This window comes from Siphateles boraxobius, unplaced genomic scaffold (genome assembly GCF_051911475.1).
Source record: "Siphateles boraxobius isolate OS27281-9 unplaced genomic scaffold, OSU_SipBor_1 12, whole genome shotgun sequence".
Lineage (NCBI taxonomy): Eukaryota > Metazoa > Chordata > Actinopteri > Cypriniformes > Leuciscidae > Siphateles > Siphateles boraxobius.
Genome location: NW_027508722.1, coordinates 4,303,943 through 4,324,863, shown reverse-complemented (window position 1 = coordinate 4,324,863; position 20,921 = coordinate 4,303,943). Strand labels below are relative to the sequence as shown.

The following is a 20,921-nucleotide window of genomic DNA, read 5'->3' as shown; positions in this document are numbered from 1 at the left end:
TACCACTAAATTCAGCATATTGACACAAAAATGATAACTGCAAATCCACCTTTCGCTGCCTGGAGTCCAGTTGTTTCTATGAATTGCAGCGATCTATTTGCTTCTCTGTTCTGTAGCTTTAGGTAGTCTGTAAAAATATTCCTCATATTTCTTGTCAAATCTAGTTGTAGGCTACAGTCAGTCTCAAAGGTCTTTCCCGTTTTAGACGCGTTTTGTGTGTTTTTCCGCAGCATTCACACTGAAAACCAATGCTGCCGCTCAGTCTTTTTGCCACTTGTGGGCGTAACTGCAGTCACTCCGGCCAACGGTGACGTCACGTGCATTCCCTCTATTATGCTTAATTACATATAAGTCATCTAATTGTTGTAACTATTACCTGTGTGAATTAAAGTGTATCGTGTTTCCTATCATTACGCTCATATATTATTAATTCAGAAGGTGGCTTGATTGAAATCTGTGTAACAATGTTTATTAGCAAAACGTCAACTCAAAATAAGTAAAGCATGTCCTGATCAATTAAACTCAAACCAGACGCTACGTGTTTTACAGAAAATGTTTTTTTTTTTTCAAAATGTATGTTTTTTTAACGTCCGTTATTGAGCACAAAAATGAATAGTGGTCCTTTGATTCAGTTTGAAATTTATAATAATAAAAAACAAAATCTGAAAATCTGAATTTAAATATGAAACGGGGACTCTAAATTCGATCTAACTTCTCACTAAGAAATTCTTCAACGCTGTCTGTGTTCCACTTGAAACTGAATCCTCTGTTCGAGCTGATGAGTAAGCAGACCACAGATAACACATGATTCACGATGAGAGAAAGGGGGGGGGGGGGGGATAGAAAAGACCTTATCTTATTGTCCGAATTCCAAATTCCTCCAGGAGGCGGGACAAAACACTTGAGTTTAAAACCTCAAACCCGAACAGAGTTAAATGGAAGAAGACTTTAGTAGAATAATGCGCTAGAAGATTAGAACAGAAGTCGGGCGGGCTCTCTCTCTCGAAGAAGGTCTCGGCAGAACAACAAGTCCGGTGGAGCAGACGATGGTTATAGTAACCATGTAGACGCGTAGAGACAAAGAACCCAAATTAAGATCAGAAGAACGGGTTCAACAGTTTCATTCAAGCCATCATCATCTACTCTCATCTAAATTTTCTTTCCTAAGTTTTTCTTTATTTTCTCGTTAAAAGTCTCGGTTCTAAGTTAAGTTTTGCTGCAAAGTTTCGTTTTAACATTTCAACTGCAAAACCAGCTTCCAACTTCAAAGACTTTCATTCATCCGCGCCAACACACCACGTGACTGGCTGTCCAAGATCTATCCAGGCACACGAGGAGACCAGCCAACGAAATAGCTCGGGAAACCCCCTTTTACGAGGAAAGGGAATCCCAAGAGAAAAAAAGGAACGCAAACAAGCAAGTAATGCCTCCAGACTCTTAAACTGAACTGGTGTATTTTGATACAGATTTAGTAACCTAAGAAACAAAAGGGTGGAATTAATTATTGATGGTTCGTTCAGGTTGTGTCTTATAAGTGCATATAGAAACTTGGGATCTCACCATCTGACTCCTAAAACCCATTCTTCCTCACTCTCTTTCTTTCTTCAACTTGTATGAATGCGTGTGCATGTGTTTGCGTTAGTTTTATTACCATGACTATTATTACTATTAGTTTTATGTGTTAGTCTTATAATCAATAAAGTATTTTTTGTATTTGAAAAGAGAAGCATTACTTGTGTTGTGTGCTTACAGATTTATTGTCTTGAACTGCGATCTAAAGCTACCTATGCTTTTACCCTTGATTATTTCTTAATTTAGCTGTTAGCTGGGAATTAGTCTTTCTTGGCCAGGAAGATATTATATTTCCTAGAATTAATAATTGTTTATGCTTTCCGTTCATTGGATGAACTGATAAAATGATCATACTATTGATTCTGCTACAGTAAATTCTGAAAATAATTAAATTATTAATTATTGATCATAATCCGTTATGAATAATGATTAGTTATATTTATACGGGCGTATAAACGCTACAGGAGGAACATCGATGCAGCTGGTGGAGGTTAACCAGAACACCCTGATTCAGTGGTACAACAAAAGACAGAAAAAGCAGGAGCTGTCTGTGCTGCTTCAGGACATTCAGTTGCCTCAGCCCCTCCCTGAAGCTCATGAGCCTCTCCAGGTTGCCAAACGTCTACGGACTGAGCCAGAACAACCAGGGGAGCAGCACCAGTACAAGCTACCAGAGAGCACAGCTGGTCAGGCAAAGCAGAGGCAGACTTCTGTTGGGCGACCCCCTCTCAGACCCAAGGCACCAGCGCAGAGTCAGACGTTGCTGACACCATCTGCACCTGGAGCATCACTGCAGATGGTACCAAATATACTTATACCATCAGCACCAGGTTTCCAGGGTGTGCCAATGTTTCAGGGTGTGTCAATGATCCAGGGAGTGCAAATGATCCAGGGCATCCCAAGGGTCCAGGGCATCCCAATGGTCCAGGGGATGCAAATGATACAGCCACTGTTACAGCCAACAGCTGTACAGGGAACCCGCTTACCCGCTTCACCAACTGCCAATCCAGACGCCATGCCCAAGAGACCCTACAGGAGAACTGTTATGGCCAACACTTGCAAAAAATGTGGGCAATTTAAAACAAGTGCAACAGGACATAGCCAGTACAGGGGCAGGGTGTACTGCCCACAGACTGAGACTGTTTCAAAAGAGGTGTGGTTAGAGGAAATGCGGAGAACCATTTCCAAATAATGTATATATTTTCATGTATATAGCATCATGTATATAGTGTAAACAGTTGTTTAAATAGTTAATACTTGTGTTGAATATTATTTAATTTAGTTTTTTAACGTTATTTAAAATTTTATTTCTTGTTTTTGAAAACCTATTTCACTTTTCATTTTATTTATTTATTTTTAAAACATGTTACCGGTATTTAACATTTTAATATTCATTACTGTTCTGTTGGCATGATTGGAAAATAAAAACAAATTGGCAAGTGATTTCTTTTTGACTTTGACTTTCATATAACACTAGTTCATCAGAACACTGCAACAATATAACATTTGTATATAAAAAGATAATTTGTACATTTTGTTATTCTTGTGATTGACATTTTCAGCATATTAGTTACTATTTAATGGGTTGCATCTTTGTTCATTACAAATAACAGATTTGCAAGTGTCTTGTTTGAATGTAACCTAAAAAAATACTTAATCAGATCAATAATAATACAACAACTACTAAATAATAACACTGTTCCATTGGCAATTATATATTTTTAAGAGAGAATATTTAAAAAAAAACACAACAAACAAATTACATATGTATATTTTATTAACACTGGAACAGTATGCATTCAAAAAGAATTTGCTTATTTACTTTTACTTTCATATAACACAATATTTCATCAGTACACTGCACCAATATAACATTATATTTAAAAAGATAATTTGTACATTTTGTTATTTTTATGACAGACATTCTTCATATTAGTTACTATTTAATGGGTTGCATCTTTGTTCGTTGCATAATAATGCAAATAACATTTTTTTTTCAGGAAAGAATATCAAAAAACAACAAACAAATTACATATGTATATTTTATAAACACTGGAACAGTATGCATTAAAAAATTAGCTTATTTACTTTTACTTTATTATAACAATATCTTATCAGTAGCCTACACTGCAACAATATAACATTTGTATATAAAAATATAATTTGTACATTTTGTTATTCTTGTGAAACATTTTACAGCATATTAGTTACTATTTGATAATTTGCATCTTTAACTGTTCACTGCATAATAATGAAATAACATTATTTTACATGATAGAATGTCAAAAACACAACAAACAAATTAAATATGTATATTTTATTAACACCGGAACAATATGCATTCAAAAATAATGATTATTTATTCAAATAATAAATATTACAAAAAGTTGTCTTTAGCTGGATTCGAACCACGGTCTTGGTGAACAGCTGCAAGTGTAATATACAGTAAATGCGTGATTTACTGCGTCACACACGAAGAAACCGGAAAATGTATCATAAGACCACTGATCTATATAGAATGACTGGATAGCTCATGACGTCATAAACAGTGAAGTCACCGCGCCGCCATATTGGTATTCCCTAGTGAGCTCACGCGTTCTATTTATGATTTGACTGAAAAAACATTGCCTGACGAGAGACAATTTTTAAATATAAAGTATCCCTGTACATTCTCACAACGCAAACATCCTAAGCATTTAAATGGGTATTTGTTTAAAGTCGGAATTTTTTCCAGTTTATTAAAAAACGGCAATTTCTTTGCAAAAGTAATAAAAAGCTGTATGAGAACACACTAGTCGGCCTTCACTGAAGAGCTATCTTCACTGTTAAGAAAAACAGTTTGATACTATTAATTATATAGTGAATGCTAAAGACCTAGCCTATATTTTTGTGAATATTGTTTAGTGGCCACAAATTAATAATACCTCAGCACGTTATACTAATTTGTTCCCTCGTTTTACTATATTGTCGCCATGTTGTCATTCGTTAAATCAAAACGAGGGAGGGAATTAGTTCAACGTGTCCACGATTTATTAAAACGAGGGAACAAAGTCGTCGTAACAACGAATTATTTAGATCAGTGGACAGGGCGCATAAGAACGAGCAGAGAAAGAGAGCCCCGGCCGCGCGCGCGTGCGCACTCTCTCACCCCCTGCAACGAGGTCGGAAGACCGATTGTGTTTTATAGATTAATAGTTTGTTCATATAAAGTGTGTGCCTAGCAAGTACATGTTCAGGACATGCATAACACAAATTGTATGGGTTAATGTAATGATAAACGGACTCTGCACAAAGCTCTTTTGAAGCTGTTAAATGGTGTCGCTATTGGACACTTAATTGTGATTATTGCTGCTCTGATGTTTCTTATAGGCTACTGTTGACTGTTTTATCGTTGCTTGTTAAAGAAGCAGCAGCATTACCGTTAACTTACTCTTGCCTCGGAGAAAACAACACGAGCATAGCGACAATTTTGCATATAAATAACTACTTATAGGGCTTGAATTACAACCTGTGGCAGTTTTTCGACGTCCTTTTGTAAACGTCGATTTACACTTGTATGCTGCTCAGCGGTTCATCTTAAAAGTGCCGTCGGGCCTACCAATCTCTGTATAAGGGGCGTTGGAGCCCTCTGCTGGTAGGGAATCGTAAGATGGCCCCTCGAACACTTCCGGTGGCTTCACTGCCTGATGGCAGTTTAGAACATAGATATCATATAGAGACTAGATGCCCTATTGGCCGCTGTGGCGCAAGAAATGCGGCCGCCATATTAAGCAGGTCATACTCCTATTTGCGTTGCATAGCAGCAGTAGATTTCAGAGCACTGTGCAGTATATTCCTGCTCAAATCGGCGGACCATCACTCGGGGATTACTTTACACAAGTAAGATTTAACATTTAACATTACCGTACTATTAGTTGAATTTTGTGAACAAAATATTCAATGTGTCCTGTATCGTAGCTACGTGTATGACCTTTGCAGCAAAAAAACCCGCGTGAAAATCTGTTCGGTATTCAGTGAGATATGATTAATTAAATGCGCTGGCAGCTCATTGCACCTGCCAAACAGATTACACTGAGCGGAGCGGGTGACCGGTTTAAGATGGCGGCCCCACGGCTCGTCCGCACCAATAGGCAGTAGCGGTCGATAGGGCGTCTATCTATATGATGTCTATGGTTTAGAAGAGTAGCCTAGCATCTGCCTGCCGACACGGAGGCTGCATTTTCAGGACCCCACTTCTAGGACCGCATTTCTAGGACCCTAGGTTTTTAGTGACAGCGCCACCTATCGAATTAGAGGACCAGCGAAGATGAATGACATTCAGAGTGTGAGTATCAAATTCGAATAAATTTTTATTTGTTTAACTTTAAAAACAATTTTGATGCATTTCATTGGAAAGTTAACGTTGCCAACGTGCTGGTGATTTGCTAAACAGTCTTGAATGCATAGCCATCATATATTAGCCTCTAATGCTGGAAAATGAATTGTTAGCACGTTCATTTAACGGAACTGTTGCATGATAAGCCTGTGTTGACTTATTTACAGCACAATAAACTGTAGCATGTTTGTTCTGAACGCTTGTTTATTACTCATTGTTTTTCCATTTTAATTCAGTTAAAATAATCTTAATGTTTTCACTGTCACCTGCTCACAGTCAGCCTGTTTAACGTTACCCACAATACATGTTATGTGTACGTCTCTTCATTTTGACATGGTTTTATAAAGTTGGTTGAGACATATGACATTTTAATAGTCAGACATATCCGAGAGGCCATTATAATAATTGAAATCCCATGTGTTAGATTGTGTCATTTACTGTATACTGTACTCTATATGAAGTGCTATCAAGGACACAGCTCAGGGTAGGCAATAGTATGACAAAAGATAAATAAATAAATTGGTTAAGCACTAGGCTTAGGCCAAATTTATGTCTATTTATTTATATGAAATTAACTTAAAAATGTTTTTCAAGAAACGACATGAGTGTTTCTAGAACCTTTGTTCCGAGAACATCAAAATCATTTTTTTTTTCAAATCTTTGAACAGTATGCAATAATTGTATTATGAAAATTAATTGGTATGGAGATTGATATCATTATTTTTATCATTATCATTACTCTGTGGTAACTAAGATCTTTTAAATATGAAATTTAAAATTAGAGAGTAGAACATGGTCAACTAAATGTTCCTTATTTAAATCACTTCTCTTTCTCTCTCTTAGGAGTCAGTGATGATGTTGTCCATGTGTTTGTCCATCCATTGAAGTTCTGTCTATGTGGTTCAGGTCATGATCAAATTTGTTTTTTTTGTGTGTGTTCAAGTTCAGTGGTTATATATTATTTTGTAAAATATTTTGTGTGTTCAATTTCAGTTTTTATATATTATTTTGTAAAATATTTTGTGTGTTCAATTTCAGTTATATATTATTTTGTAAAATATTTTGTGTGTTCAAGTTCAGGTGTTTTATATTATTTTGTAAAATACAAAATCTTAAATCAGAGTCATCCTTGTCTTCCCTATGTACTTGAAAATGTGGTCCATAGTGACTGAAAAGACTATAAAATGATTCCTTGTTTATTTTACTTGAGTTATTATATGCTACTTAGACCCAATAATTTCTCAACATTCCTAGGAACCTGGTTTAATTGCAATAAAGAAAGTAGTATTTGGGTGTAATAAAACTTGAAAGAAAAAAAACACTCTAATGTAGTTAAAACTGGATGGAAATATTGCATTGGTGGCACTTTTTTCGGTCCTCCAAAACTAGGGTCGTGGAAATGCGTTCCTGGGACTGCGGTTCTCCGACTCGGTAGGTGGCGCTGTCACAAAAAACTAGGGTCTTAGAAATGCGGTCCTAGAAGTGGGGTCTTGAAAATGCAGCCTCCGGGACTGCAGACAGATAGGCCGTCATGAGCTATCCAGTCATTATATAGATCAGTGCATAAGACCTATCCTGTGAATGAAGGCATATCTTTGAACATCAAATTTCAGCCTTTCTTTTCTTCATTTTTTTCTCTTCTTCCCCTTCTCTTTTTCTTACTTCCCCCTTTTCTTCCCTTCTTCCCCACCTTTGTTGGACTATTGTTCCCCAGCTTCACAAAATAAAATAGTTGACAAAACGTTTAAATATTTTCTTAATTTGAAGACAATTATATTATAAGTATTTCGATTTTAGAAATAAAATGTATAAAATATGATTTAAAAAATGATCCTTAAAATTTTAAACTCCAAATCTACTCACTTCAAAAAGGACACTCAATTAAAGGGACATCAAAGCAATTTCAAGCAAACTGAAACATATGGAGCACCAAATATATAATAATCATTAATAGATATGAATTGTAGAATGTCTCTACTATGTATGAGTAAAACGTGACTAAGAAAATTGCCTTTGAAAGATTCTAACCAATGTTAATGTTCAATACAGAGGTGATATATATCTAACGCAAGCTTGCTAGTGGAGGTTGAAAAATATTATAGCAAGTCGAATTTACATACAATCAAACTCATTACTTACGTCTGTGGGGATTACCATAAACAAGAACAATCATAAACAAAAAAAATTGTATTCTGCATAAACAATGTGACTTTTATTCTGAAAGGCGTTAAATGGCTGCGGTGGTAGTGTGTGCACATGGATAATACAGCGGTATCGCTAGATTTACCTGGAGGATTTCCGAAGTTTTAAAGTATTTAGCAGCATCCAACTGTGGTTTGAAACACTTTCTAACTTCCAACGGGGATTCTCTGAAGGTAAAGCGCTTTTAAAAGACAGAGCGACAGGATCTAATGTCACAGTGCTCGCGACTGAAGGTCATGATTACAAGAGCTTTATGAACACATTCTTCACACTGTCATTGATGTAGATGTAATGCTTGAGAGTAAATGTGCGTTGTAAATGGTTTTGCAGCATGTCTGTGTTTGGAGGACTGTTTAGTCGCGCGGGGACTTTCTGCGCGAGACACTTCAGCACAGGTGTGTGTGTGGATTCTCAATTCATTATTATATCTGATTAATTGTGCATATTGTCCTTTTGCTTCCTTGTTTAATATGAGTAAATGTTGCATGTCCTGTATCACAAAGGTTCTTGTGCTAGAATACGAATGCACGCCATTCCTAAACTGAAAGAGGTGGATCGATGGACGGAGAAGAGAAGCATGTTTGGAGTTTATGACAACATTGGGATATTGGGTGAGTGACTTATTTACGCATGTACAGTTAACCCTTAATTTATTGCTATTTTTAAATGGTGTTCGTCTTTGTATTTCTATAAGAAATGTGTTGTAGTCCTTAATAAAGTTCAGTCATTTATAAAACCCTTTATAAAAAAAGGGTTTTATAAATCCTCATCCAGTATTCATGAACTACTGTAAAAATGTGGTGTAGGAACACCAGAACTCACTTTCACCATTTCGCCAATGTAGTTGACCTCAAATTGATTAGATGAAAAATTTGTAATACAATATATATTTTTTAAATAATACTCTTTTTTATTTTATGCATGCACAAAAATAACATAACATGCACAGCAAAAAAATATACAGATTATTTATTCACAATTATTTTATATTTATCTTCTTAATAAGAGTGTAAAATGCCGCACAAGAAGTTCTGTAAACTAGGAATGATGCAAATAAATCATTGCATTCTGAACTGATTAAATTTGACTCATAAACATGAATGGCTCTTCCAAGTTCTCTAATGTGTCTCATTTTGCTATCGAGGTTTAAATCTGAGACGCGCTTAAAATACTTGTCTTTTTTAACTCGGTTGTGAAAAGTATTGAACCCAAAACTGGTCAACCAGGATGGAAATCATAACACACGGACAATAAGGTTCATTAATGTATTAATTAACAGGAACGAACAATGAGCAATACATTTGTTACAGCATTTATTAATCTTTGTTAATGTAATTTAATAAAAATCAGCTGTTCATTGTTTGTTCATGTTAGTTCACAGTGCATTAACTAATATTAACAAATACAACCTTTCATTTTAGTAACGTATTAGTAAATGTTGAAATATTAACTAAGATTAATAAATGCTGTAGAAGTATTGTTCATTCTTAGTTCTTGTTAACTAAGGTAGCTAACTAATGTTACCTAATGAACCATATTGTAAAGTGTTGCCAAATCATTTTAAAAGATCCATGTCAGGACCCCTTTAATCTTATTTTTTCGTTATACTTTTGGGCCAGCACTTGTATGTGGAACTGCTGTATTGTTCTCACAGAGTCGTGTAACGCTGTGCTGACTGTGTTTGCCTGCAGGGGATTTTAAAGCCCACCCAAAAGACCTGATCAAAGGGCCCGTGTGGCTCCGAGGTTTCAGTGGGATAGAGCTTCAGCGGCTCATCAGAAAGAAGCGGATGGTAGGAGACCGGATGATGACGGAGGACAAGCACATCCTGGACAAGAGGATCAGCTTTCTGTACCGCCGCTTCAACAGATACGGCAAACACAGATAGACTGAAATGGCGTTTGTGTCTTCATTTGTATCCATGTGAAGTTCAGTTGTGTCAAAAGCTGCAGCTCTGTTTATTAAACTGTAAAAAAAACATCTTTGTCACAACGTCTTTATCATTACAAAAGATCAATGTCAAGGTTTGAGATCAAATGTATGCAAGCTTGTTTCTTCCACGAAATAAAAAAAAGGGTCAACTCACAGTTCTGACATTTAGTTTTATATCTCACAATTTGGACTTTGACTCGATTCCAATTTTGTATCTCACAAAAAGTTTTGATTGTGAGATATAAACAATATATCTATCTTTTTTTATTCCTCAGAATTGTAGTTTAATGTGGAACTGAGCGTCAAAAAAAAAAATCAGAGTTAGGAGATTAAAAGGTTGCAATTACTTTTTATATTTGTAAATTCATACCTCACACTTCTGACTTTTTTTCCCTTGCATAATCTCACAATTTATGACTTGCAATTCCAAGTTTTGAGTATCACAATTCAGAGGAAAAACTCTGAATTCCACTCAGAATTGCTAGGAAAAAAGTTGCAATTATATTTCTTTTAATCCTGTGGCGGAAACAAGCTTACATAAAAATGCTCTACACTAATTTACTTATAAAAAAATAAAGCATTTCTCATTCAGCCAGTCTGATTTCCTGTAAGTGTGGTGGTGCAGAGGGTGTTTCTGCTCTGGGATTAGTGCGAGAGGGAACTAGGACTGGGGAATCCGGTGAACGGACCCTCTGTAATGACCGGCTGCTCCGACTCCATCTGTGGGGAAACGCAACACGCATCTTAATATTGTCACTATAATGGCGCAAGCGTCACCATCATTACTGATCATAGTTGAGGTCGTGGTTCTGCAACATTTGTTCAAGTAACTCCTCAAATCACGTGTCTTGAGGAAGGTGTGATGTTTTTAAAGAGTTATTGGAGATGTACGTCCCCTTTCTAAAGTGACGCATTCTCTAGAGTGTAATATTACCTGCATACACTACCATTCAAGTGTTTGTGATCAGTATGATGTTTTTTTTTTGGTCCCACTTTATATTAAGTGGCTTTAAGTATTATGTACTTATATTGAAAAATAAGTATAATGTACTTATTGTGTTCATGTTGTATTGTAAAACACTTTTGCTGCTATTGAGGTGTGATACGGGTAAGGTTAGGGTCAGGTGTGGTGGTATGGGTCGGTTTAAGGTGTCAGGGAAGGGTCAACTGTGTAATTACATAAATTAATTACAGCTGTAACTACATGCTGGTATTTTCAAAATATAAGTACAATGTAAATACGTGCATGTACACAATAAGTCCATTGTATCATATTATTAATTTCAATGTTAGTACATAGTAGTTAAAGCCACTTAATATAAAGTGGGACCTTTTTTTAATTAATACTCAGCAAGGATGCAATAAATTGATCAAAAGTGACAGTAAAGTTACAAAAACATTATATTTCATATAAATGTTTTTTTGAACTTCATATATTTATTAAAGAATGGTTAAACATTACATTAATCATGGTTTCCAGTAAAAAATGTGAAGCACAACTAACAACTTTTCAAATTTAATAATAAGAATTAGACTGATTTCTGAAGGATCATGTGACACTGAAGACTGGAGTAATGATGCTGAAAATTCATTTCGCATCACAGAAATGAGTGTTATACCTGTGCGTCTCTCTCTCTGTCCTTGGGAACCCGATGCCTCTTTTTCTTGGGTCCCCCTGCGGACTGAAGAGCAAACGCTGGAGAAGAGCCGTCTTCATCACCACCGAGAGCGGGATCTAAAGCCTTTCCTTCATCCTGTTTGAACACATCAAGCGTTTAGTGTGTCATCAGCTTCAGTGTTAGAACAAATAAAGTTGAATAACTTTCAAATAAATCCGATTTAAAAGCCGAATCGGAATTGGGTGTGAACACAGCTTTATGTTAAAGAAGTTTTTGTTCCTCACCTCTAGTGGGATGGTGAGCTGTGCCGTCCTGTAATCATCTCCATACGAGTCCAGAGTCTTCATGAGAAACCTGAGCACACATGAGCAGATGTTACGCTGTGTTATGATGACTATGTTATATTGTAATATTATGACACTACCAAGGGACAGGGTTCTCTTTACAGCATTCGTTAGGAGAGAACCTAACCTGAAATATAAAAGGGGTCCTATTATGCCTTTTTACGAAGTCTTAATTTAGTTTTTGGGGTGTGCAAGACTACATTTTCATGCTTGATTGTTCAAAATCACATTATATTCCACATTATTACAGCACCTCTCTCCCCAGTCTGGTTTGAACATTGATTTTGATGAAGCCCCTCCTTCCAAAATATGAAATGTGCTGTGATTAGTCAGCTGGCCCAGTGTATTGTGATTGACAGCACATGTTCGGGAAATGTCCCGCCCCTCCATGACTGCGAGCTCTTCTCTAGTGTAAATTTTAACTATGGCATAAATTTCAGCTCACTTCAGACAATGTTAAAGAACAAGAGGACAGTGCAAAACGGATTTCATGCACATACTTTGCAAACTCTGTGCAGATTTCACAAGACTTCTCATAGTGGTATGTTTGTTTTTTGTCATTTTCTTATAGGCCTACATTATAGATATGATGTTATCCACAATTTAATTGTGAAATTTGTCAACAAAAATAAAGTTTGTCAGCCTTAGGAAGGTCAAACTAATAAGTTTTGGAAAAGAAGTGGAAAAAACAGTCTCTCTTTGTCATAGCAGCAGCTCAGTCAGGCCTCGTCCACTTTCTGCTTGTTCTGTGGGCAGGGATTATTTAAATGAGGAACATTGTGACTTCATAAGATCAGGAAAAAACGTATTGCTCAAACAGCAACATTACACACTACCGTTGAAAAAGTGGAAAAGCATATTAGGACCCCTTTAAATAAATAATACAAATACATTTGCGGATATAATCAGCACTAGCCATTGTTGGGCTGAATTTATGTTGGACTCATGGACATTTATGTTAGTGATAAATGCCTTTTAATTCTTGCCACTTGATTTTTTATGTTGGGTATTATTTTATTTGTGAATAATTTTCATGAAGAAATGTTTGAATAAAATGTTTTTAAAAAATGGCAGAAATTACAGAATCATTAGATTAATTGACCAATTGAAAAAAAATATATCATTAGTAGCAACCATAGTTATTCCACTTATGCTTTTAGTAATATGCACTGGTGTTTTTTTATTTACAGAAATGCGCAAAATTGATGTCCAGTCTAGGAAAATTGACATCTTCATCCTTTATTCAAATATTACGATTTTGTAAGCATATTGTAGTCGATTGTTTAATTTGTGATAACGCAATGAAATATGCCAAATTGTGCAACATTATTTTTGGCCAGCCAGGCTGTCATACAAAGAAATTATGAACATGCAAAAATAAGAGACCACAAACCAAATATTTAAAACTGATTATGATAATAATGATTCATATTTTGATGTTTTAATCGAACATGTAGGGTCATTAAAAACAAATATCCCCTCCGGACTCACTTTTATATTCATGGCAAACTCAGGAGTGATAACATTTAAAATGACCATCACTAGTGTTTCGTTCTAAAACAAAGTGCATGTACCTTCTTTCTTTCCTCAGTCTGCGTGTCAGTCTTTGGACCTGGTGAAGCCGTCCCAAAATCTTCTCGTTTACCTGAGATAGAGAACGGTTTCATGGGACTTTTAGTCAAGAAGCCTTAAAATTAAATGGACAGATCAGCCAAAAATTAGAAATCTATAACCATTTACACACATTCTCATCGTTCCAAATCTGTGACACATTATTGAATTTTGTCCATGGAACAACAAAAGGTGAATTTCTGAAGAATATTCTGACCACTGTTTTCCAATTTTCCACTCAAAATTGACCTTTTGATGTTCCCCATAAAAAAAGAAAGTTATATAGTAATGGAACAACTTTTTTGGAGGAAAATGTACCACAACACCAGGGGCTTTTTAATCTTTTAAATGCCACGGACCCCCAAATATGATCATCCTCGTGTGAGGAACCCCATCCGGAAATACAACAGACGTATATCTATTATACACACCCCATTTAGACATTGATTCTACTGTTACTTGTATTATTTATTCAAATGCAATCTATTTTTTGTTTACATATATTAAAATAAATAAATAAACACTTTGATTAATCTATTCAATAGATTAATAGCTAATTACTATTTTATTTCCTTAAGCAAAATATTAATATAAATATTAAATAAGTAATTCAAAAATGTAAAAAAAATAAAAGACCATTTGAATACTAAATATATTTTTACTATATTCTGCATGTGTGCGTTTGTGTGTATATATATATATATATATATACATACATACACACAAACACAGTATAGTATAGTATAGTATATACAGTACACTTGCTATAGTAATGTACTGTTAAATTTATTATTTATTTAATTTACTATTTTTGTTTATTTATATTAAAATAAATACATTATTGATAAATCTATAAAGATTATTGATAAATCTAAATTAATCTATAGATAAATAACTTTTGAAAAAAATAATTCACATTTTTATTCATTAATTTTAACCTAATTGATTTATTAACAGTTTTTCTCTAGTCTTGTACCCGGACCCCAGTGTGAACCCCCCTGCTCTACTGTTTAGGTCAAATGCAAAAGCGGTTCACCTGTTCAATCTCTTTGCACTTCTTGCTGAGAGCTTGATACTTGCTTTTGTCCTGCTCTCTCCTCTCGTCGTCCCCATCCTGTGCGGGGCCGGCAGGGGCCCCATCATCCTCCAGGAGCTCACTGCCGCTGGGGCCCAGCTCCACTCCCCCCGTCTCCAGCTCCGCTTCCAGAATGTGACCCCCAAACAGTGGAGGTAAAGCCAGACCTGAGAAATCCTCCATCATCTGAAGCACATGAACAAACACAACAATGATTTATTTGTCTTACATACACAAGAAGTGTTGTTCAACAGATGCATAGTCCATTCATCATAGGTGCACTTTCTCACACAATATTCAGTTTGTACAGTTACATTACAGATAATGTTGGAAATAATATTACTGACCAACTATAAACTAAGCATGCTTTTCTATGACATTCTCACATGGGTCGTTTCTGTTCAGCAGTATGATATGCTTATTAATAGGCTAATGTAATTTACATTATTAAAAACTGTTCGTTTTTAGCAGTTTTACTGATTGGGTTAGATTCAGCTCTGTACTCACCTTTAGTTAGTGATGCTATAAAGAGCCGCACATGATGTCCGTTTATTGTAAATACTAAAGATATCTTTTAGTTCCGTCTACATATAATTTAATCGATGCATCCAACCAAAGCATGTATTAGCCTATGTTATATAATAAAATAAAACGGGAAAAAAAATCATTTTTAGCTACATTACAGCTCTCAAAACAACGCGATCTAACATGAGACGCGTGTTAAACACGTAATTGACCGTTGAGCCAATCCACATGCGTCACCAACATTTTTTTATTAAACTACATTTCCCATAATGCCTGAAGCACAAGACTACAGAAGCAAACATGGCGGGCAGTAAGTACATTTTGCATGTTAGCCTCTTGAAACATGTTTTATTGTAGTTCAGTTCAATCGTATTGTACAATAACAGAATCAATAGGTAGTTGAGGAGAGGTATATAAAATATGCGTGTAGTAAAAACAATTAGTGTATAATGTGCGAATACGAGAATGACCTTGGTCTCATACTAGCTGTGGTTTTCTTTGCTGTGTTTTAAAAATGAATTTATGATTTATATCGATATGAGAACTTATATTTGCTGTGCACCTGTATGACTCCTTTAGAAACATAACAAAATGTTTTTTGTTTTGTTTTCGATACCACGGTATTCTCAAAATATATTGTCATATTCAGCACTTACTGTCTGTTGTATTTACACTACGGGCCAAAAGTTTGGAATAATAAATGATTATTTTTACAGGTCTAACAATATTTTTAAATGTTTTTGAAAGAAGTCTCTCCAAGGCTGCATTTATTTGCTAGAAAAATACAGTGAAATAATAATACTGTACAAATATTATTATAATTTAACAGCTGTGCTGCTTCATATTTTGGTGGAAACCGTGATACATTTTATTTTTCGCGATTTTTTGAGGAATAGGAAGTTCAAAGTACAGCAGTTATCTAAAAAAATAATATTTTGTGACTTTAATGTCTTTACTTTTGATCTATTTAATGGGTCCTTGACTCCTTGCTGAATAAAATAACTAATTGCCTTTAAAAAACATAAACTTTTGAATGGTGGTGTATCACAGTTTCTAACAGTTGTTAAACATTGTATTGCACTGCACAATATTATTGTTTTTGACCAGACCAGAATAAACCTCTTTCAAAAAACTTAAAAAAGCATAATTATTCCAAGTGTTTAACCTGTCATTTATATTAAGTACCACAGTATTATCATATAATGTCATTAATGTGCCATGTCAAGTCAAGCACTGTAATCAAATGACATTAAACAATCCAACCAAATAAGCACGCCGCCTCGCCCGGTTGTGTCTGCTATGGCAGATCTGTGCATTTACTCTTTCTTTCTTTAGTTGGCAGGTTTTTGAAGAATGCTTGGAATAAAGAGCCTGTGATTACAGTTTCCTGTGGACTCGGACTGCTGGGTAAGTGTGAGATTAATGTACATGATCTCATTATCAGTGTTCATCTTCCTGCTTTATGAATCTAACATATATTTTGTTTTTCAGCTTGTATTCTGCCGGTTGTGAGCCCTTTAACAAAGTACACAGGAATGATGAACAAAGCTGTTCCGTTCAATTATCCAGGTATGTTATTCTTACACAGTGTCTAAATAGTTCAGGTCAGTTCTATGTGGGTGTTTTTTCAATTAGAGGAACCTTTTGATATATTTCAGATATTGTAAACAACATAGTAATGTTGTTATTTGGTTATTATCAAAGAAATGAGAATCACTTTAGGAATCCCCATTTATTTAGCAATAGCATTTGTTGTATGTTAAATATATATCGTAGATGATTTTCAGCCATCTGTGTTAAAAAACGCTAAAGCTCAACATGCATATGCAATTAGCTAGTTTCACATGTCATCATCTGCCTGTTAGTTTGATGTTTTTAATCATGTTTGACTCTCTTCAGTCCCGGTTCGAGATGATGGAAACATGCCAGACGTCCCAGCGCACCCTTGTGACCCACAGGGGCAAAGCCTGGACTGGCTAAAAAAAATGTGAAAAGTCCTTCAGAATCCTGTACAATCCTGAATCCAAACCCTTCATTACTTCTGTCTCACTAGATGAATTGCCCTCAATAAAAGCTCTTTATTTAATTATCTCGTTGTTTTTTATTGATTTTTTAGCCTTTACAAAATAGACTTGTCATATCTGGTATAATGCTACAGGTTTGAAATGATTATTAGCTTTTTAGGATCATTGTTAGTATATAGAGATTGACACCTAAAACAACAGAGATTAACTTTGTTTATTGAAGTACATTTAAAAAGAAATAGTCTATAGAGTTATCATGATGTTAAAACATTCAAGAGTCCAAAATATATGACTGATCCATAGAGACTGAATCCTTAGGCAAAAACATCTAGGGAAAGTAGTCATGTGTCTGTCAGGTGGCTTCATAACACAAGCATAAAATAATAATCAAAATAGTACAGCAAAGCAGTCAGACTGACTTGTACAGTAAAGTCCTGCTTTAAATGCCAGGATATTTAATAAAAGTACAATGTCAGCAGGGATCAAACCTGCTCAAACACAATTACATCAGTTCGGAAATTAAAATTACAAACTAATACAGGCTAACATGCAGTGGAGTCCAAAAGTCTGAGCAGTGTCTGGGATAACGCATTACAAGTAACTTGAGTTACGTAATCAGTACTTTTACAATAAAATAGGAGTTACTTTTTCAAATAACTAACTCAAGTAATCGACATTTCCTTGAGCATGAGGCTTCAGTTCACCTTTGGTGTGAAATGTTTTAAATGGCCCTTACATTTGCCAAAAACAAACAAGCAAACCCAGCCCAGGTGTGAAAACTAATGCAAAAGTACCTTTACTTTTACTTTACTGTAACACATTACTTTTAAAAGTAACTTTCTTCAACACTGAGTCTGAGATGCTTTTCATTTCAACTCAGAAATATGTCCTAGGATTCCAATGAATGAGAAATGAACATGGCATTCCAGATTGTGCACTATTTGTAGATCTCTAATCAAGCGTAAACGAGTGTCATTGATCATGTGACTCAGACGGTCAGATCTTCCATTGAAGCTCAAGGTGCTCTTTGGATTGTCTCAAATCATGCAGAGACGCATCAAATATTAAAACTATGATCATTTTTCAATTAATCTTACTGAAATAGTTATGCTGATTCATTAAGAAAACATTTGTATTAAATATTTCAATATTCTCAGACTTTTGGACCTCACTGTATTACAGTAGACAGTTATATTTATATATATAAGGTTGGAGATTAACCTTCTTTTGCATGATTAAATTTAAGATATCCTTATAATAGAAAAAGTTAATAGAAGAAGGGATCAGAACAAACTGACCCTGGAGTGGAGAAAAAAACAAAACAATGTTTATGAACAAAGTTAGCATCAGTTATATTGGTTTCAGTGTAAAATCTTTTAAGACAACAGACCTTAGTCAGGTACGATGCCATATTGAATTTAACGCGGATGAAAACGAGGCTGTGAGGGATAGACATACAGTCTTTACAATGGCCCAATGCTATAAACGTCCTAGATCACGTAATTTCCACAACTCGCATTTAAAGTTGTGGAGTTTTTGTCTTCAGTAAGACGTTTTATCAGCTGAACAATGTATGTTGTTAAACAACAGTACAATCCATTCAACACACTGTAATTTTGCAGCCTCGCTTTCATTCCTGTCAAAAATGTAATATGCCGCTACCCTGACCAAGATCTCTTCAGAAACAATTTACTTAAAACACAAATTCACAAGTAACTGAATCATATATTTTTAGGTTCAGTTTAAACCAATGGACATATACATCTCCTCTGTCCCAAAATGATGGCAAAAACATGGGGAAGAAAGAGTTTGGTAACACTTTATTTTAAGGTGACGTAGTTACACATGTACTTACGATAGTAACAGTAAATTATGCATAATCACCAGTAACTAACCCTAAACCAAACACTAACCATAATTCTATAGTAAGTACTTAAAGTTAATTAATATTACTCAGTACTTATACAAGTAATTACAATGTCACTAAGTCACCTTAAAAAGTGTAACAGACAGTGTTTCATGTCTTTTACTTTTAAATTCAACAACCTACAGCTACAGCACTTCACCTCAGTCACATCCTCCAACACGTCTACACTTTCCAGACCTTTCTTTCACATCTTCAGATCTTCTCTCTGCGCACAGCCTTCAAATCCCTCACCCAGAATCTGCTGCAACTCATGACTACAAGCTTTGGTTTGGGAGATTTGGGGTTTAAAAAAATAGAGAGGGCGGGGGGCGGGACATCTTCACAGCACACTTTCACAAACACAACGCTCTTCCAAAAACCTTTCAAAGCACTTCTGTAATTACCTTCCATTTTCCATTCAATTTTTTCCTTCCTTTTGACACCAACAGCCTGCCTACCTACTTCTCCTAGGAAGTTCCAGGATTTACTGAAAATTTCAAAAGTTTAAAAAATGTTTTTTTTAAGAAAGTATCTTATATCAGGTGTGTATCAGTATTGTACAGAAAAGAGTAAAAATTCTATTTGTAAAAAAAAAAAATCTTCAGTGCTCAACAGAAAAACAAATACAGCATATGTGGAATGACATGGCAGTGAGTAAACAATGACAGAATTTACATTTAGATGAACTACTCCTTTATATATATTAAGGGTTGCACAGACTAGTCGACTGTGATGCTCTGCCATGACACTTTAAAGGAATAGTTGACTTAAAAATGAAAATTCTGTCATTTACTCAAGTTCTGTATGAATGTCTTTCGTCTGCTGAACACAAAGGAAGATATGTTGAAGAATGTGGGTAACCAGACAGTTGATGAATCACATTGACTTCCATAGTATTTTTTTCCTACTATGAAAGTCAATGCGGTCAATCAATTGTCTGGTTACTGACATTCTTCAAAATATATTTTTAAGAAAGAAGAAATTATGTATGAAGAAATTCATACAGAACTTGAGTAAATAACAGAATTTTAATTTTTAAGTCAACTATTCCTTTAAGCTTGATCATGGCCTATAGGCAACAGTATAAGAAATCTTTGAAGTCTACTTTCACGCTCACTTTCTAACAGTTAAAATGACTAAAAATAAATGCATACTCTGAGAGCGCTCCACAAGATATGTTTGATAAAGCATCTAGATTCTCAAAATTGATCGAGTGAATGCACGTTTTAAACAGCTTATTGTACACATAAGTTAATCGCTGTTCTAAACTAATGTGCTGCTGCATTGTAACGCACACATATAAAAAGACATGTAGGAGCAATACCCTTGCTTTTAAAACAATGTCGTCCATAATATGAATTCAAATGTTATAGGTCAGATTTCCCCCTCTCTATTCCATGCGCACTCATACGAAATACATAAAAACCCCTCGAAATATTTAATTATCTGATAATGTAATACATATGTACTGAATGTACTTAATGCTAATTTATCATTTATCTGCGCTTATATATGTTTCTGTTGGGAAAAATGTAAATCAAAATTTGTATATAAAATGTTCAAAGCATTAGTGCATTCGGCATTAAGCATTAGTGTCCTTATTCCAGTCAGCATCTGTGGTTGTCAATCAAAGGCTCTACTATATTACTGGGGCGGAGCGATCATTGGTCACCGTCTTCCTGAGTCGGATATGGGCGAAGGGATTGATCCTGTAAAGAGGTAAAGTTTAAATCAAC

At 35.1% G+C, this 20,921-nt stretch overlaps 4 protein-coding genes across 5 annotated transcripts in view; 2 read left to right on the top strand and 2 right to left on the bottom strand.

Annotated features, from left to right (window-relative positions):
* The first annotated feature begins 8,160 nt into the window (after window positions 1-8,160).
* Window positions 8,161-10,672, top strand: mrpl51 (mitochondrial ribosomal protein L51). Its single transcript, XM_077206844.1, has 4 exons — window positions 8,161-8,322; window positions 8,480-8,544; window positions 8,653-8,760; window positions 9,841-10,672. The coding sequence occupies exons 2-4, from the start codon at window positions 8,481-8,483 to the stop codon at window positions 10,035-10,037; spliced, it is 369 nt and encodes a 122-aa protein (XP_077062959.1). The 5' UTR covers window positions 8,161-8,322; window position 8,480; the 3' UTR covers window positions 10,038-10,672.
* On the bottom strand, window positions 9,039-15,480 carry tfpt (TCF3 (E2A) fusion partner). Its single transcript, XM_077206837.1, has 6 exons — window positions 15,238-15,480; window positions 14,692-14,916; window positions 13,619-13,689; window positions 11,985-12,054; window positions 11,701-11,835; window positions 9,039-10,801 (listed from the first exon to the last, which is right to left on the bottom strand). The coding sequence occupies exons 2-6, from the start codon at window positions 14,914-14,916 to the stop codon at window positions 10,727-10,729; spliced, it is 576 nt and encodes a 191-aa protein (XP_077062952.1). The 5' UTR covers window positions 15,238-15,480; the 3' UTR covers window positions 9,039-10,726.
* A 47-nt stretch (window positions 15,481-15,527) lies between these two features.
* On the top strand, window positions 15,528-17,341 carry ndufa3 (NADH:ubiquinone oxidoreductase subunit A3). Its single transcript, XM_077206845.1, has 4 exons — window positions 15,528-15,565; window positions 16,591-16,662; window positions 16,747-16,824; window positions 17,155-17,341. The coding sequence occupies exons 1-4, from the start codon at window positions 15,556-15,558 to the stop codon at window positions 17,244-17,246; spliced, it is 252 nt and encodes an 83-aa protein (XP_077062960.1). The 5' UTR covers window positions 15,528-15,555; the 3' UTR covers window positions 17,247-17,341.
* A 138-nt stretch (window positions 17,342-17,479) lies between these two features.
* LOC143715101 (BAR/IMD domain-containing adapter protein 2) overlaps window positions 17,480-20,921 on the bottom strand; it is a 40,345-nt gene continuing 36,903 nt past the window's right edge. For both annotated transcript variants that reach the window (XM_077206764.1, XM_077206775.1), the window contains one exon: window positions 17,480-20,894. In XM_077206764.1, the coding sequence (XP_077062879.1) occupies window positions 20,825-20,894 (70 nt within the window). In that variant the 3' untranslated portion in view covers window positions 17,480-20,824. The remainder of the gene's footprint in view (window positions 20,895-20,921) is intronic.

Bases quoted from the DNA above. Each gene is read 5' to 3' on its own strand.
- mrpl51 (XM_077206844.1), top strand. From the start codon at position 8,481: ATGTCTGTGTTTGGAGGACTGTTTAGTCGCGCGGGGACTTTCTGCGCG. The intron at 8,545-8,652 runs GTGTGTGTGTGG...TGTATCACAAAG, and splicing joins CGCGAGACACTTCAGCACAG to GTTCTTGTGCTAGAATACGA. The intron at 8,761-9,840 runs GTGAGTGACTTA...GTTTGCCTGCAG, and splicing joins TGACAACATTGGGATATTGG to GGGATTTTAAAGCCCACCCA.
- tfpt (XM_077206837.1), bottom strand. From the start codon at position 14,916: ATGATGGAGGATTTCTCAGGTCTGGCTTTACCTCCACTGTTTGGGGGT. The intron at 12,055-13,618 runs GTACATGCACTT...ATGTGTGCTCAG, and splicing joins AGACTGAGGAAAGAAAGAAG to GTTTCTCATGAAGACTCTGG. The intron at 11,836-11,984 runs GTGAGGAACAAA...GTGTTCAAACAG, and splicing joins AGCTCACCATCCCACTAGAG to GATGAAGGAAAGGCTTTAGA.
- ndufa3 (XM_077206845.1), top strand. The intron at 16,663-16,746 runs GTAAGTGTGAGA...TTTGTTTTTCAG, and splicing joins CTGTGGACTCGGACTGCTGG to CTTGTATTCTGCCGGTTGTG. The intron at 16,825-17,154 runs GTATGTTATTCT...GACTCTCTTCAG, and splicing joins TGTTCCGTTCAATTATCCAG to TCCCGGTTCGAGATGATGGA.